Source organism: Salmo trutta, chromosome 31 (assembly GCF_901001165.1).
Source record: "Salmo trutta chromosome 31, fSalTru1.1, whole genome shotgun sequence".
Taxonomy (NCBI): Eukaryota; Metazoa; Chordata; class Actinopteri; order Salmoniformes; family Salmonidae; genus Salmo; species Salmo trutta.
This window is the reverse complement of record NC_042987.1, coordinates 8,897,984-8,915,461: the sequence shown is the minus strand read 5'-3', so window position 1 is coordinate 8,915,461 and position 17,478 is coordinate 8,897,984. Positions and strand designations below refer to the sequence as shown.

Below are 17,478 nucleotides of genomic sequence, written 5' to 3'. Positions count from 1 at the left end.
CCTGTCTATCCCTCCCTCCATACCCCTCTCCCTCTCCCTCTCCCTCTCTCCGTTGCTGAGGGTTCTGATAAGGCAGGATATCTTGGCGCTGTTGGACTCCTGAGATTGAGAACGGAAGAACGACTCCGAGCTGATGCCTGATGCTATGGGGGAGAAGAACTGAAAGAGAGAAAGAGATGGGGACAACCCAGATGTCATCCCTCACCACTCTTTATGAATTCATTGTTACTCTAGGGATGCGGGGCTTTGACCCCATACAACATGACTGTTTTCTGACGTTTAAACCTCATAAGGTTGTAAAACAAATAGAAAAATGTTCATGAACGAAGCGTCACGGTCTTTGAAACCCGGCCAAATATGTAGGCTACTCACAGGGGTGACATTGGACCTCTCCATCAGTCTCTCCTCCCACAGTCTCAGTCTTCGCTCTCTCTCCTCCAGCTCCTTCTCTTTGCTACTCAGGTCTCTCTCCAGCCTCCGCAACCTCTCCAACGTGGCATCGATCTCACACCTACAGAGAGGAGAGCTACTGTTACTCATATGCCCATGTCCCTCCACTTCCATTGATACCTGGTCATCAATGCTCATGTTAGAAGCTGGGGGACAGTGGCTTAGTAAACTATTATCAAGGTAAGCAATGTTCCTTTCAAGAGACAGTACGGGGATCTAGTTTCTGTTTTGAAAGCCCTGTAATCTGAAACCTAGCAGTTGTCTAGTACTGCCTGTTTATTCCAGCATGTGGCACTGTTTAGTCTATGATTTGAAGGGCCATAATGGAATGTTCTCCCTCCCTCTCGCTCACACACACACAAACACCAGCAGCTCTCACAGCACCTAAATAAACACAGACATCTGACGCAGGGACATAACACCCTCCCCCTAAACTTTTCCCTCGTTCCCTCTCTTTAAACTCCTCCCTCTCTCCAACCCCCAGTCCCACTTCTTACCTCTCCTTCTACCCATACTTCTCTCCACCTCTTAAAGCCCTCAATGTTTTCCCCTCCCTCGATCACTAACCCTCCCTCTTCCCCTCAATTCCCCCCCCTCCCTCCCTCCCTCCCTCCCCTCCCTCCCTCCCTCCCTCACCCAGATCTTTCCACCCATTCTCCATACCTCCCTCATAATTGATTAACTTGCCACACTCATGTCAAACACAAACAGAATCTGTCACCCTCTCCCCCCCCTCCCCCACCCTCCTCCTCCTTTCTCTCCTCCTCGTCTCTCTTCGGTCCCTCTTCTCTCCTGCTCAGTTTTTATATTTCAAGTGCGCTCTTTACATTTCTACCTCTCTCTACACAGCTCCCCTGTTTTCCCCCATACTTGGCTTCTAGCTGCCCCCCTATATGCTTCTTTTGTGAACTCTCTCTCTCTGGTGGAAACAGGCTAAGTAGAGGAATCTCCTACATGGATAGGTTCCAGAGTCTTATTATAGACTAAAGCCAACGAGCCAGCAGGGTCATGCATTCAGCTTCTCTCCTGAGACACACACACACACACACACACACACACACACACACACACACACACACACACACACACACACACACACACACAGGGGCCTCTTGTTAGGTTGTGAGTGTATACAGTGAGAGCTGCTCTCTGTCCTGTGTCTGGCTGCAGAAAGATGGAGCTTAAACAATCCAGACTGTGCTTACTGTACCACCTGCATATCACATACATTACACACACACACACACACACACACACACACCCGTTTGAAACAGAGTCCCACACACACACACAAACTAATTGTACCTCCACTGGTCCTTGTTGTGTAGGAAGGAGTTACATTGTTCTGGTAGTCTGCTGTCTTTAGACATGGTCTCCAGAGTCCCCAACACCTGCTTAAACACTGGACGCTCCTAGAAAACACACACACGCTTGATATCTTTCAGATATGCCTCAAATTTAATTGTAGTATGGCCACTGTCAAGTTAGCACATTAGGACTTTATCGACAGTTCAGGCTTCTGTAACAGCTCATAATGAGCTAGCCTTGAGAGCTCAGGGTCGTAAGTTCAAGACCAGCTGCTGGAGTGTCCAACTCTGGGGTGTCCAACTCTGGGGTGTCCAACTCTGGGGTGTCCAACTCTGGGGTGTCCAACTCTGGGGTGTCCAACTCTGGGGTGTCCAACTCTGGGGTGTCCAACTCTGGGGTGTCCAACTCTGGGGTGTCCAACTCTGGGGTGTCCAACTCTGGGGTGTCCAACTCTGGGGTGTCCAACTCTGGGGTGTCCAACTCTGGGGTGTCCAACTCTGGGGTGTCCAACTCTGGGGTGTCCAACTCTGGGGTGTCCAACTCTGGGGTGTCCAACTCTGGGGTGTCCAACTCTGGGGTGTCCAACTCTGGCCCTGGAGAACTACACTGCTCTTTCCATGATCTAGACTGACCATTTGAATCCAGGTGAAATCTATGATCCCTTATTGATGTCCCCTATTAAACTCACTTCAAATCAGTGTAGATGAAGGGGAGGAGACAGGTTAAAGAAGGACTTTTAAGACTTGAGACATGGATTGTGTATGTGTGCCATTCAGAGGGTGAATGGGCAAGACAAACGATTGAAGTGCATTTGAGCGGGGTATGGTAGTAGGTGTCAAGCGCACCGGTTTGAGTCAAGAACTGCAACATTGCTGGGTTTTTATGCTCAACAGTTTCCCTGTGTATCAATAATGGTCCACCACCCTATGGACATCAAGCCAACTCAACACAACTGTGGGAAGCATTGGAGTCAACATGGGCCAGCATCCCTGTGGAACGCTTTCAACACCTTGTAGAGTCCATGCCCCGATGAATTGAAGCTGTTCTGAGGGCAAAAAGGGGTGCAACTCAATATTAGGAGGGTGTTCCTAATGCTTTGTACACTCAGTGTATCGGGTGTGCAGGATTTGGAGTCTCCAGAGTCAGATATGGAGATTGTGTGGTAGCCCTGACCTTTGCCCTCTCACCTTTGGTTCGGCCTGCCAGCACTTCTTCATCAGGTCAGCGAAGCTAGGCGGACAACTGGTGGGGATGGTCAGCCTCTGGAACACACACACATATATACACTCAGAGGAATCTTACATTCATAGGAACACACTCACAATATGAAGTAGGAAATGCGGTGGCTTAGAGGGGACACAGTCCCTGATCAGCAGGGAGTTTAACCAGTGACCCATCAGTTACAGTATAATGCTAACTGTGCCTTTCAATTCCAGTAAGAGGCAGGGGGTGGTAGGGGCAGTACATAGTAACAGGTTATAGCAGCGTTTCCCAACCCTGGTTATTGTAACCCTGGTCCTCCAGTACCCCCAACACTATACCTTGTTATTGTAACCCTGTTCCTCCAGTACCCCCAACACTATACCTTTTTATTGTAACCCTGGTCCTCCAGTACCCCCAACACTATATCTTTTATTGTAACCCTGGTCCTCCAGTACCCCCAACACTATACCTTTTTATTGTAACCCTGGTCCTCCAGTACCCCCAACACTATACCTTTTTATTGTAACCCTGGTCCTCCAGTACCCCCAACACTATACCTTTTTATTGTAACCCTGGTCCTCCAGTACCCCCAACACTATACCTTTTTATTGTAACCCTGGTCCTCCAGTACCCCCAACATTATACCTTTTTATTGTAACCCTGGTCCTCCAGTACCCCCAACACTATAAATTTTCATTGTAACCCTGGTCCTCCAGTACCCCCAACACTATACCTTTTTATTGTAACCCTGGTCCTCCAGTACCCCCAACACTATACCTTTTTATTGTAACCCTGGTCCTCCAGTACCCCCAACACTATACCTTTTTATTGTAACCCTGGTCCTCCAGTACCCCCAACACTATACCTTGTTATTGTAACCCTGGTCCTCCAGTACCCCCAACACTATACCTTTTTATTGTAACCCTGGTCCTCCAGTACCCCCAACACTATACCTTTTTATTGTAACCCTGGTCCTCCAGTACCCCCAACACTATACCTTTTTATTGTAACCCTGGTCCAACCCTGGTCCTCCAGTACCCCCAACACTATACCTTTTTATTGTAACCCTGGTCCAACCCTGGTCCTCCAGTACCCCCAACACTATACCTTTTTATTGTAACCCTGGTCCAACCCTGGTCCTCCAGTACCCCAACGCTATACCTTTTTATTGTAACCCTGGTCCTCCAGTACCCCAACACTATACATTTTTATTGTAACCCTGGTCCTCCAGTACCCCCAACACTATACCTTTTTATTGTAACCCTGGTCCTCCAGTACCCCCAACACTATACCTTTTTATTGTAACCCTGGTCCTCCAGTACCCCCAACACTATACCTTGTTATTGTAACCCTGGTCCTCCAGTACCCCCAACACTATACCTTTTTATTGTAACCCTGGTCCTCCAGTACCCCCAACACCCCCAACACTATACCTTTTTATTGTAACCCTGGTCCAACCCTGGTCCTCCAGTACCCCCAACACTATACCTTTTTATTGTAACCCTGGTCCAACCCTGGTCCTCCAGTACCCCAACGCTATACCTTTTTATTGTAACCCTGGTCCTCCAGTACCCCCAACACTATACCTTTTTATTGTAACCCTGGTCCTCCAGTACCCCCAACACTATACCTTTTTATTGTAACCCTGGTCCAACCCTGGTCCTCCAGTACCCCCAACACTATACCTTGTTATTGTAACCCTGGTCCTCCAGTACCCCCAACACTATACCTTTTTATTGTAACCCTGGTCCTCCAGTACCCCCAACACTATACCTTGTTATTGTAACCCTGATCCTCCAGTACCCCCAACACTATACCTTTTTATTGTAACCCTGGTCCTCCAGTACCCCCAACACTATACCTTTTTATTGTAACCCTGGTCCTCCAGTACCCCCAACACTATACCTTTTTATTGTAACCCTGGTCCTCCAGTACCCCCAACACTATACCTTGTTATTGTAACCCTGGTCCTCCAGTACCCCAACACTATACATTTTTATTGTAACCCTGGTCCTCCAGTACCCCCAACACTATACCTTGTTATTGTAACCCTGGTCCTCCAGTACCCCCAACACTATACCTTTTTATTGTAACCCTGGTCCTCCAGTACCCCCAACACTATACCTTGTTATTGTAACCCTGGTCCTCCAGTACCCCCAACACTATACCTTTTTATTGTAACCCTGGTCCTCCAGTACCCCCAACACTATACCTTGTTATTGTAACCCTGGTCCTCCAGTACCCCCAACACTATCTTTTTATTGTAACCCTGGAAAAAGCACACCTGATTCAACTCGTCAACTAATCATCAACTCCTCAAAGAGCTGAATGTGGTGTGTTTGTCCAGGACTACAATGGAAGCGTCTACTGTTGGGGGTTACTGGAGGACCGGGGTTGGACCAGGGTTGGACCAGGGTTACAGGATACAACCAATGAGAAGGGCAGGGGGATATGGAAACAGTTTACTCTGGGGGGGATTAAAACGGAAATAAATCTCTCTCAGTAACGGTTAGTATAATGGTCCCCCCCCTCTGGTTATTTAGGGACTACTATTGGACCCCATCCAAAAGCACGCTGGGATACTCAGGAATCATGTTCTCAGATCTCTATGGGTGACAGGGCAGCACACTATTACTGGAATACAGACACAGTTTGAACCCCCTTCCACACAGTATAACCAGTGCTTAATTTGAGGAACAGGATCGGGCCCTTCTCAGTTTTGGACTGTTTTTGCTCGGATCAGGTACCTCTCCTGGCATGAAGAATAATTGGCGCTATTTGCCATGTAAAAACTCCAATAAAAGCAATCAGTGTTAATTGGAGTTGCCTTCGCTGTAATTCTCCTGCCACCTAAAAAAAAAAAACATAACGTGAAATCATGCCTGATATTCCAGGAAGTGATTGGCGTTGGGTCGGCCCGGGTTGATGGTTTGAGCAACATTGTAGCCTAGAGACAGACCAACGCCTGGCCATTGAGGCGGTGAGAGAGAGAAGCGGGCCTGAATCTCTCACGCAACTAGAGTGAGATTCACTGAAATGAAATAATTCAGCCACAGCCGATCAATAGCTTATTAAAAAAATAATGAAAAGCCTGGCTGTGGATTGTGTGCAGCCCAATAACTAGGCGTAGCCTACAGTTGGGAACGCACTGCAAATCTGTCAGTGAACAGCATGCAGACAAAACAGGCCTTTCCCAATATGTCAAATACAATTGTGGGGAAAACACAGGTTGGAAAGCAAATGGCTCCAGGCTGAGAAGAGAAGACTAATCTGTCTGTAGGCCAGCAAAATATTGTATCAACTTCCAAATAGGACTACTGAGCGAATAGCATTGTTCAACAGCAATGCTTTATCATAAAGGTGATTTGTTTTCATGCGTTCCGGTACCTCAGAGCCCCCCCCCCCCCCCGCGCTCACTTTTAGTTACTGCACCTCCCGATTTACAAATTGAGCACAGAATATAACCCGCCTAAACACACACAGTAAAACTACAGGTCCTGGCCTAGCTCCACAGCAGAGTACCCATGCCTTACAAGAGCAGAGAGCTGACATCAACCCTAAAAATACCCCTTACCCTCCTCACAGCGGAAAGCATGAGAGAGTCACGTTGTTACTCCAGCTCTGTGCGTGTTTGTTTTATGTTCGGTAGTGCATATGACCGTCTTTTATTTGCGAGTGAAACTGAGCCCCTTGAAGTTCTCAACTAATCCTAAATCAGAACAATGTGTGTGTGTGTGTGTGTGTGTGTGTGTACCTCTTGTTTCTCCACCACCAGCCAAGCCACCTGCAGCCCCTCGAAGCCTTTAAATGGAACTTCCCGTGTCAGCATCTCCCATAGCACCTGGTAACACACACACACACAATGATACAGGACATATTCTCCTGAAAAACCACTTGACGTAGAACATTTTAGATGCCTCCCCTCTCTCACACACACACACACACACACACACACACACACACACCACGCCGTAGGAGTAGGTATCACAGGTCTCTGATACAGGTAGGCTCTGTATGACTTCTGGGGCCATCCAGGGGAAGGTGCCCACCACTGTCATGTGGGTGGTGTGGGACTGGAACTTAGACGCTCCAAAATCACAGATCTGACAACACACCGGGGAGAGAGAGAGACACAGCATTGGGACGCCCGGTTACAAAATAATCCAAGATTGAGCGGCGCATACAATAATGGTTAGTTATCCCGACTGTACCTTGAGCACTTTGTCTGCTGTCAGCACCACTGTATTGAGACACAAAGAGTTGAGTGAGTTCACAAGCAGGGGGGGGGGGGTTTCTACTTGTGATTTTTGCATGTATCTATAGCCATTAGTTCACGTCTGAAAATGACTAAGTGGCAGCAGTAGATCGTGCAACGTTGGATGTCCTGGTGGGTAGATATACGTTTGGTTGCGGAGTGCGTGTGCATTTGGTTACCGTTTCGTGACTTGAGGTCTCTGTGAATGACTTTGACTGGGGCTTCCGAGTGAAGATAGTGCATTCCTATTCGACAGAAACATGAAACATCCTCAGCCACGAACCAATAGCAGACCAGGAAACTGTTAACAACTGGGCTAAACAACGGCTACCAGTCTCTAAACAAGTCACTGATCCTCACACCAGATGAGAATATGCCCCCTATTGCCTTTAGGGAAGACAGAGCTTTACCAAAGGGCTTAATGAGCATGCTAAAGGTTTCTCTAGGTACAGGAGAACATAAAACATGGGTCAATCTCTCTCTCTCTAGCCTTACCTTTGGCTATCTCCATGGCCCAGGTCATGATTTGTTCCATGTCCATCTCCTCACTCTGTTCACTGGAGAGGTACTCATACAGAGAACCTCCGCCCGCATACTCTGTAGAGTAGACCACAACGCACACTATAACTCAGGGTTCGACTGGAGAGAACGTGATGTCATCGACCTCTCGCTTTGGTGGACCCTCCCTGTTATGTTATTGTTCCTCAAGCGAGGGGGAGGCCGATGACATCACATCAGACCATCTCCTTGAAGTTTGCAGTTGTTGAAAGAAATAAATATATTTTGTTCAAAACTTTTTTTTGTTGTTGTTGTTACCCTTAAGTGTGTATATATTACTGTATTTATACTTGGGATATTGTTTTTCGACAGGAAAAGTTCAATAATAACTGTAGTGTGTCTAACAATGTCTCTCTAAATCCCAAGGACAGTTTACATGAAATATACTGCACAGGGTAGTGCATAATAAACATACAGACATAAATGCATAAACACACACACACACACACACAGAGAGAGAACAGGATTCTCTCTGCAGCCTCCTGTCACTCACAACCTGAACTCATTTATCACAACGACTTGAGAAACGTCAAACACAGCTTAGCACATCAGGCTCACACACACACACACACACTGGGTAGTGTGTTCTGTAAGTCATATGGGCAGTGCTGTCACAGAGCTGATATCAACCATATGACCACACGAAGTAGACACACATAAAAAACATCCTGGGTTAGGTTACAAATGTCCTGCCAGGAAACTCAGCACACACACACACTCAGTAGGCTAAATGTTGATCCTGGACCTGCGGTTCCATGTCCATCAGAATGTGTATGAGGAAACACACACACACACACACACACATACTGACCTGTGACGATGCCATAGTTGGGGGACTCCAGTACGGCGCCGTAGAATTGAATAATGTTCTTATGACTGAGGCTACTCAGGATCTCAGCCTGGAGAGAGAGAGAGGGGGGGTGAATAATGTTCTTATGACTGAGGCTACTCAGGATCTCAGCCTGGAGAGAGAGAGAGGGGGGGTGAATAATGTTCTTATGACTGAGGCTACTCAGGATCTCAGCCTGGAGAGAGAGAGAGGGGGGGGGGGTGAATAATGTTCTTATGACTGAGGCTACTCAAGATCTCAGCCTGGAGAGAGAGAGAGGGGGGGGTGAATAATGTTCTTATGACTGAGGCTACTCAGGATCTCAGCCTGGAGAGAGAGAGGGGGGGCCGGGTCAGAGCACCTAGGAACACAACGTCGCCACGGTGAAGAGTTGAATTGAAGAATTGAATAATGTTCTTATGACTGAGGCTACTCAGGATCTCAGCCTAGAGAGGGGGGGGAGTTGGTAGGGAGGAGAGAGAGAACGTATGCACAGTATTTAACTTACGGTGAGAGTACTACCCATCACTGCGACCTGTACGCTCTCGTTGGCTGGCCCTCGCTTCATACTCGTCGCCAAACCCATTGGCTCCAGGTCATCTATAAGTCTCTGCTAGGTAAAGCCCTGCCTTATCTCAGCTCACTGGTCACCATAGCAGCACCCACCTGTAGCACGCGGTCCAGCAGGTATATCTCACTGGTCGCCCCCAAAGCCAATTCCTTGTTTGGCCGCCTTTCCTTCCAGTTCTCTGCTGCCAATGACTGGAACGAACTGCAAAAATCACTGAAGCTGGAGACTCATATCTCCCTCACTAACTTTAAGCACCAGCTGTCAGAGCAGCTCACAGATCACTGCACCTGTACATAGTCCATCTGTAATTAGCCCATCCAACTACCTCATCCCCTTACTGTATTTATTTATTTATCTTGCTCCTTTGCACCCCAGTATCTCTACTTGCACATTCATCTTCTGCACATCTACCATTCCAGTGTTTAGTTGCTATATTGTAATTACTTCGCCACCATGGCCTATTTATTGCCTTACCTCCCTTACCTCATTTGCACACACTGTATATAGACCTTTTCTACTGTGTTATTGACTGCATGTTTGTTTATGTGTACCCCTGTTTGTGTCGCACTGCTTTGCTTTATCTTGGCCAGGTCGCAGTTGTAAATGAGAACGTGTTCTCAACCTGCCTACCTGGTTAAATAAAGGTGAAATCAAAATAAATAAATGTGAGTCAGAAGTCCTACTAAATTGCAGTGTCTAATTCTTAATTCTACGACATGCATACTGTCACATTTGATTTAAGCAATCTGAGGGTTGTACAGAAAGTCCCTTCTGCTCCGCATCTTGTGTAGTGTATAAACTTCTTCACACTAAAGGGCCGGGTCAGAGCACCTAGGAACACAACGTCGCCACGGCAACCACGCAATCAATCAACTCACTAACAGGCCATGTGTCAAACGCAAAACAACGTAGAAAATCGGCCCTTCACTGGATAGTCACGGAGGATGATCATTTGACACGATCCAGACTTTTTTTTTTCCAGCAACGCTAGAGTTTCTCAAAGCAAAAAATTCCTGCAGAGTATGTGCATGCGTACATGTGTCTGTTTTTCCAGGCACGTGTATGTGCGTGGGCATGTGATTGGCAGCTCCCCAGCCAGCATACATACTAACAGTTATTCAGCCCTCGAGGGAAGAAGCCAGTGGGTTTTATGACAGTGTCACTGCCAGGCCAGGTCACTATAACCCACAACATGGTTTCCTGCTGGGTCGGGAACCAATTTATACTGGGTCACAACTTCAGACTGGGATGTGGCAGGATGTAGTGTTTTGTTCATTGTGAGGGTCACCGGAAGAAAAGGGAGGGCCATGTCCATCACCCAGAATTTGGTTAGGAATCACTGAACTTCAGTATTTACACAAGAGAGTAAAATACACACACCTAAGAGACAGCTAGCTCATACCTTATCTCATACAATAGGAGTAGCCGGTGTTATAAACCAGTACTGTACTTCACAATGAGAGGAAGAGGAGAGGTTTGTTGAAACCAAAATCAACACACTGGCAACTGGAGAGAAAACAGGAGAGCTCTCAAATCAAAACGGCTGGTATGGAGGAAAGGCATACCAAATCACTTGAGTGTGTGAGAGACTGTGTGTGTGTGTGTGTGTGAGAGAGAGACTGTGTGTGTGTGTGAGAGACTGTGTGTTTGTGTGTGTGTGAGACTGTGTGTTTGTGTGTGTGTGAGAGAGACTGTGTGTGTGTGTTTGTGTGTGTGTGAGAGAGACTGTGTGTGTGTGTGTGTGTGTGTGTGTGTGAGAGAGACTGTGTGTGTGTGTGTGTGTGTGTGTGTGTGTGTGTGTGTGTGAGAGACTGTGTGTGTGTGTGTGTGTGTGTGTGTGTGTGTGTGTGTGTGACTGTGTGTGTGTGTGTGTGTGACTGTGTGACTGTGTGTGACTGTGTGTGTGAGACTGTGTGACTGTGTGTGTGTGTGTGTGTGTGACTGTGACTGTGTGTGTGTGACTGTGTGTGTGTGTGTGTGTGTGTGTGACTGTGTGTGTGTGTGTGACTGTGTGTGACTGTGTGTGACTGTGTGTGACTGTGTGTGTGTGTGTGACTGTGTGTGTGACTGTGTGTGTGTGTGTGTGAGACTGTGTGTGTGTGTGAGACTGTGTGTGAGACTGTGTGTGTGTGTGAGACTGTGTGTGTGTGTGTGTGAGACTGTGTGTGTGTGTGAGACTGTGTGTGTGTGTGAGACTGTGTGTGTGTGTGTGAGACTGTGTGTGTGTGTGAGACTGTGTGTGTGAGACTGTGTGTGTGAGACTGTGTGTGTGTGTGCGCGTGTGTGAGACTGTGTGTGTGTGTGCGTGTGTGAGACTGTGTGTGTGTGTGCGTGTGTGAGACTGTGTGTGTGTGTGTGCGCGTGTGTGAGACTGTGTGTGTGTGTGCGTGTGTGAGACTGTGTGTGTGTGTCTGACCTCAGTCTCGATCTTGAGTAGTTTCTTCACAGCGACCTCTTTATCCTGAGATATCCAGTGAGCTCGGTAGACACTCCCAAAGCTGCCCCCTCCACAGTTCTCATAGAACCGCAGGTCCTCATGTTTTATCTGGACAAACGACGGACTCAGAGACGACATGGCATACTGGCGCGCGCACACACAGACTCGACCACAGCCGCTCTGAGCAAACTGAGAGATCCGGAACGGAGAGAAAAGGTAGGTGGGAGAATACGTTTGATCACACACACCCGATAGCAGAATGGACTCCGGGAGCGAGAGAATGAAGAGAGAGACCGCAGAGTGCCTCTCTGTAGTAAGAGCTCATTCACTCCCTCGGTCAGGCCAGGTGCTGAGGCGCCACCCTGTGGTGAGAACACAGAACACACACACTTGGATCGAGAAGGAGAGCGAGAGATTAGAGTGTGTGTGTGTGTGCGTTAATCACATTCTGCTCGCCAGCCTGTTCTCTTCTTTCCAGTGTATGTATGTATGTATGTATGTATGTATGTATGTATGTATGTATGTATGTATGTATGTATGTTCTGTGTGTGACCTCTTGCTGTCAGGTCAAATAAGGCTGCTGGCATCCAGGGGATGCATGGGATCATTGCTTCTATATAAAACACACACACACACACACACACACACACACACACACACACACACACACACACACACACACGTTAGACACACACACACAGGTTAGAGACACACACACACACACAGGTTAGAGACACACACACACACACAGGTTAGAGACACACACACACACACACACACACAGGTTAGACACACACACACACACACACAGGTTAGACACACACACACACACACACACAGGTTAGACACACACACACAGGTTAGACACACACACACACAGGTTAGACACACACACAGGTTAGACACACACAGGTTAGACACACACACACACACACAGGTTAGACACACACACACACAGGTTAGACACACACACACAGGTTAGACACACACGCACACATGCACACACGCACACACACACAGGTCAGACACAGGGCTAGAGAACGATTATTCTCTAGCCTGACAACCAACCCTGTCTCTTACTCACTCAGCAACTAAAAACACACTCCCACCACATACATCCGGAATGAGGGGGGCAGTCACATCACCAGTCTGGAATGACCAACCAGGAACGACATCATCAACTGGGGACAGAGAGGGTGACATCACTTTCACGGACAAAAACAGTGACCAGATCAGCAATAACCACCGCCAGCATCAAACGTTTTGATTATTATATTAGATCATTTTTTATTTAAAGATCAGACAGACGAGACACTCGACACACTGACATCAGAATGAGGTCCTGAGGTAAAAGAGACACAAGTCAAATATACCGTATCTACAAAAGTACATGACGAGAACACAACTGAGAAGGATGACTGATTAAACAGAAATAACAATATGCTACATGAGTTGTGCTTTAACGCAACAATTTGAGGAAAGATTTCAGAACAGTGCTTTAACAATGCTAGGGGTTTTGCTTCTCTAAAACACTATGTCAAATATCTTGGTATTTGTGAAACTGGTACAATATACTTTCTTCATATTTTTGACATCTGCTTATAGTAAGGGATACTGATAATCACTAAAAATACCTAAAATCTAGTTTTTCATTTTTAAATCAGATGGTTTTTTTTCAGTCACTTTAAGTACTTGCAGTTTTCTACCTACATGTACAGTAACCTTACACTTAACAAGAGTCTCGGGTCTCTAATCATCGCTCTTCTATGTGATGTCGCGTAGGCTGATGGTTCTGTGTGATGTCATAGAGGGCTAAGAATTCCATGTGATGTCAGAGGTCTGACTTCTCCAGATGAAGCCATGTGATGTCACAGTGATGAAGGTTACCTGTGATCTCTCGCAGAGGCTTGAGGGTTCTGTATGATGTCACACATGTAACTACCGTGATGGTGGGTGGGCTCAGGTCCTGCGGGGCTCTAGCCTATAGGAGAGCGTTGTCAGGGTCCGCTGGTTGTCAATCACACACAGCTTTCTGACGTAGCCCCTCACCTCCGCATGGTTCTTATTGGGCTGACACACCTCAGGGTCTGAGAGAGAGACAGCGAGACAGAGAGACAAAACGAGAGAGACAGAGAGAGAGAGACAGAGAGAGAGAGAGAGAGAGAGAGAGAGAGCGAGAGAGAGACACATGTATTATTAATGCCTATTGTTATGGGTCCAGTTGAAAGGATCACCAGTTAGTGATAGATCAGAGACTTACTGAACGGCTGACTCCTGCAGTGTCTCACTGCCCGGATGGTGTTTGCTATCATCCGCTGGAAAACACAACAACAAGCAGTGTTACATGTAGTGGCGTAACCCCCCCCCCCCCCCCCCCCCCCGCCCCTCCGTGCAAGATCCGAGCAAGGCCCCCCACCTCCCAACCCATTTTATTGTTTAAGAAAACAGATGTGCCGTTTTATAACTAATCTCATGCTATTCTAGACAATTTTTCCATGGTTTATAACGAGTTCATATGCTTGTTTTTTGGGTTGGGCCCCCACAGAACCACTTGGGGGGGTGTGTGGTAAACCAGTGGTCACATGTCATATATAAGTTGTATTCATGTTCTATGAAGGTTGTTCATACTGAAAATCAAATTCTATGACTACAACATTCAAGTGGCATGAAGAGTTCATAAGCATTTTATGAACGCCTGTGTATACTCACCATCTTCTCAAAGTTGACCATGTTGTCTATGAATGTCTTGTTGCCCTCGTGACTAAAAGTCATGTCTGGGAAGAGATCAGAAAAAGCACCGTTTGAAACAGAGGAGTTAACTTTCTCACCTCGATTTCCGTTTGGAAACGGTTTCCCGTTGCTTGCCTACCGATCGTAACCGGGGCTTACCTTTGAGGAGGAGGGGCATGAAGGGGATGATTGGCGGCTCGATTTTGGTGACGGTCAGCCGGTAGGCCCGGTGGTTCCTGGACGGGTCCTGTTAACACACACACACACACACACACACACACACACACACATCACGGTTCAAAGGTCAATAACTTCACTGTCCACTTCGGGGGTCAAATGGAAATCGGTCTTTGAAGAGCAACTCACCATCATGCTTTCAAATTCAGCGTAGAACTTCTTGAACTTGCTGGGGAGTTTCTGCCAACAGAAAGAGAACGGTTTAAGGGCTTTAGTTTTTAGTGGACGAATAGAGAAGCTGTAATTTCGCAGTAGTTTAACACTGTAGTAGTCGTCGTCATGGCTCACCTCCCAGGTCTGGGTGAGTCTGCTGACTGCAGGGTTGCTCATACCCATGATGATGGCAAAGAACGAGTTCAGGTTCTTAAACTCCCGGCAGCTGGAGAAAGCAACATCAACAACTTCAGTGAGAGAGACTGAAGAAGCGTTTCCGTACCATCAACTCTCTATCAAGCGCGCGCATCTACAGAGCGAGTCAGTGTTTGATTGTTTGCGTGCGCCTCACTCACTGAGCAGCGATCTTGATGAACTTCTTGAGCAGCTGAACCCGTTTGCTGAGCTGACCACACAGACACACCTCCGTCACCACCCACAGCTGCACCTGGTTGAACCTGACCATGACCACACAATCCCACCCGGGTCAAATAACACACTGTAACATGTACCAACAACCTGCCTAGGAAAAAATGGCATAGAAGTTACTTCCAAATCATGTTTGATTCAAATCAGACCTGCGTAAGAAGAGGTCCAGGTTGGCGGTGGTTCTCCTGAAGCTCTGACGACCAAACGTGTGGTACAACAGCTCATGCTGCAGCAGGGAGGAGACGGGACACATATTATAGGGTTCAGGTGTACAGAAAGAAATAGAGCAGGTTGGTTCTCTCGTCTCAGAAAGGGTGTGTGTGTGTGTGTCTACCTCGTGCACGCAGCTGAACAGTTCCCAGTCGTACAGGGTCATCTGGTAGGCAAGGTCTTTAGAACTCATCAGCTCAAAACTGGACATGGACCCCGCTGAGGGCCCCTCCTGGTCTGGGAGAGGGGTCTGACACACACACACACACACACACACACACACACACACATTAGTTTATTGTCTACACGACACTATGATGTTTAGCAGGGTTCCCCAACTGGTGGCCCACAGGCCCGAATTTGGCACGCCAGTGACTTTATTTGGCCCCTCAAGTTTTCTGAGCAAATTATTTGATGTATTGTTGGACATAAAATACTGTTAAAAACACCAGCAAATCAGCTCCAAGTGATGTTCATTTTGGAAATCTGTTCCAAAGTATTCCCATGCATAATAGAGAGGTACTGTATATGTGATCGTATACAAATGTAAGCAAGGCTTGAAATTATTCTGTTTTTGTGAAATATTATATCCGTTTAGGCTTCTTGAGGTAAATTTGCAGTCTACAAATTATTTGTAATTATGTTCCGGCCAAGTGACCATCCGCTCAAGAAAAAAGGAAAGAAAATTGGCCGAGTTGATGCTCCCTGACGTACAGTATGGCTGTGTCTCAAAGGACAACATACTGCCATATTTCTGGTCCTCGTTCTCTCTCACCAGAGCATTCAGCTGGTCCCTGGGACAGGCGAACATACGCCCGTTGATGCTCAGAGTGGAGAATACGGACACGTCATTGGGCTTCAGCATCTGCTTCTCTGTACAGGAGAACACACACACACACACACACACACACACACACATACACACGTTGGAATATAAAAATGACAGCAATAAATGATATGTATACTGAGCAAAAATATTAAACGCAACGTGTAAAGTGTTGGTCCCATGTTTCGTGAGCTGAAATAAATGATCTCAGAAATGTTCCATAGACACAAAAAAACGTATTTCTCTCAGATGCTGTGCACTAATTTGTTTACATCCCAGTTAGTGAGCATTTCTACCTTGCCAGGATAATCAATCCACCTGACAGATGAGGCGTATGAAGAAAGTGATTCAACAGCATGATCATTACCCAGGTGCATCTTGAGCTGGGGACAGCAAAAGGCCACTCTCAAATGTGCAGTTTTGTCACTCAACACAATGCCACAAAGTTTTCAGGGGGAGTGCAATTGGCATGCGGACTGTAGGAATGTCCACCAGAGCTGTTGCCAGAGATTTTAATGTTCATTTCTCTACCATAAGCTGCCTCCAACATCATTTAGAGAATTTGGCAGTATGTCAAACCTGCCTCACAAACTCAGACCATGTGTAACCACGCCAGCCCAGGACCTCCACATCGGTCTTCTTCACATGTGGAATTGTCTTGAGTATTTCTGTCTGTAATAAAGCTGTTTTGTGGGGATTTTTTTTTCTGATTGGCTGGGCCTGGCTCCTAAGTGGGTGGGCCGATACCCTCCCAGGCTCACCCATGTCTGCACCCCTGCCCAGTCATGTGAAATCCATAGATTAGGGCCTAATGAATTTATTTCAATTGACTGATTTCCTGATTTCCTTTCAAATCACTGAAATTGTTGCATGTTGCGTTTATATTTTGGTTCATTATGAACGACGTTAGATGTGATTGGCTCCTCACCGCCTGCGGAGCTGAGGTGGACCAATAGAAGGTCATCGTTTGAGGCCAGTTTGTCAGCCACAGCACTGGTCACCTCTCTCCCTGTGGCTGCCACGGCAACCCGGATGGTGGTGTAGGTATGATCACTGCAGTACACCTTCAACAGGACTACACACACACACACACACACACACACCCGTTTTTAACATGTTTTTAATAAAAAGGTGCAGAAAGACACACTTTTACACAAACACACTCACTTTCGTCGCAGTTCCTGATGGGTTGTTTCTGCGCTAGTCTCTCGTCTCCGTTGCTGAACTCTCTAAGAAGGACCTTCTGCTGAAACGGGCCACAGAGATGAAAAAGAAAATACAC

General features: G+C 47.0%; 2 protein-coding genes across 6 annotated transcripts in view; both read right to left on the bottom strand.

Annotated features, from left to right (window-relative positions):
* Positions 1-33: 33 nt before the first annotated feature.
* Positions 34-11,951, bottom strand: LOC115169168 (mitogen-activated protein kinase kinase kinase 20; the record flags this gene model as incomplete). Its single annotated transcript, XM_029724664.1, has 11 exons — positions 11,591-11,951; positions 8,586-8,673; positions 7,712-7,813; positions 7,396-7,461; positions 7,173-7,201; positions 6,927-7,064; positions 6,716-6,802; positions 2,946-3,020; positions 1,756-1,862; positions 373-511; positions 34-159 (listed from the first exon to the last, which is right to left on the bottom strand). Coding segments are annotated over exons 1-11 (1,116 nt in total), but the record flags the coding sequence as incomplete, so codon positions are not given.
* A 921-nt stretch (positions 11,952-12,872) lies between these two features.
* Positions 12,873-17,478, bottom strand: part of LOC115169445 (rap guanine nucleotide exchange factor 4) — a 47,235-nt gene continuing 42,629 nt past the window's right edge. For 4 of the 5 annotated variants that reach the window (XM_029725063.1, XM_029725065.1, XM_029725064.1 and 1 more), the window contains 12 exons: positions 17,364-17,442; positions 17,125-17,271; positions 16,146-16,243; positions 15,495-15,620; positions 15,310-15,386; positions 15,088-15,189; positions 14,867-14,957; positions 14,708-14,758; positions 14,501-14,588; positions 14,321-14,385; positions 13,872-13,926; positions 12,873-13,698 (listed from right to left, as the gene is read on the bottom strand). In XM_029725063.1, coding sequence (XP_029580923.1) covers positions 13,571-13,698; positions 13,872-13,926; positions 14,321-14,385; positions 14,501-14,588; positions 14,708-14,758; positions 14,867-14,957; positions 15,088-15,189; positions 15,310-15,386; positions 15,495-15,620; positions 16,146-16,243; positions 17,125-17,271; positions 17,364-17,442 — 1,107 coding nt within the window. In that variant the 3' untranslated portion in view covers positions 12,873-13,570. The remainder of the gene's footprint in view (positions 13,699-13,871; positions 13,927-14,320; positions 14,386-14,500; positions 14,589-14,707; positions 14,759-14,866; positions 14,958-15,087; positions 15,190-15,309; positions 15,387-15,494; positions 15,621-16,145; positions 16,244-17,124; positions 17,272-17,363; positions 17,443-17,478) is intronic. The other variant, XM_029725067.1, reaches the window with a different exon arrangement.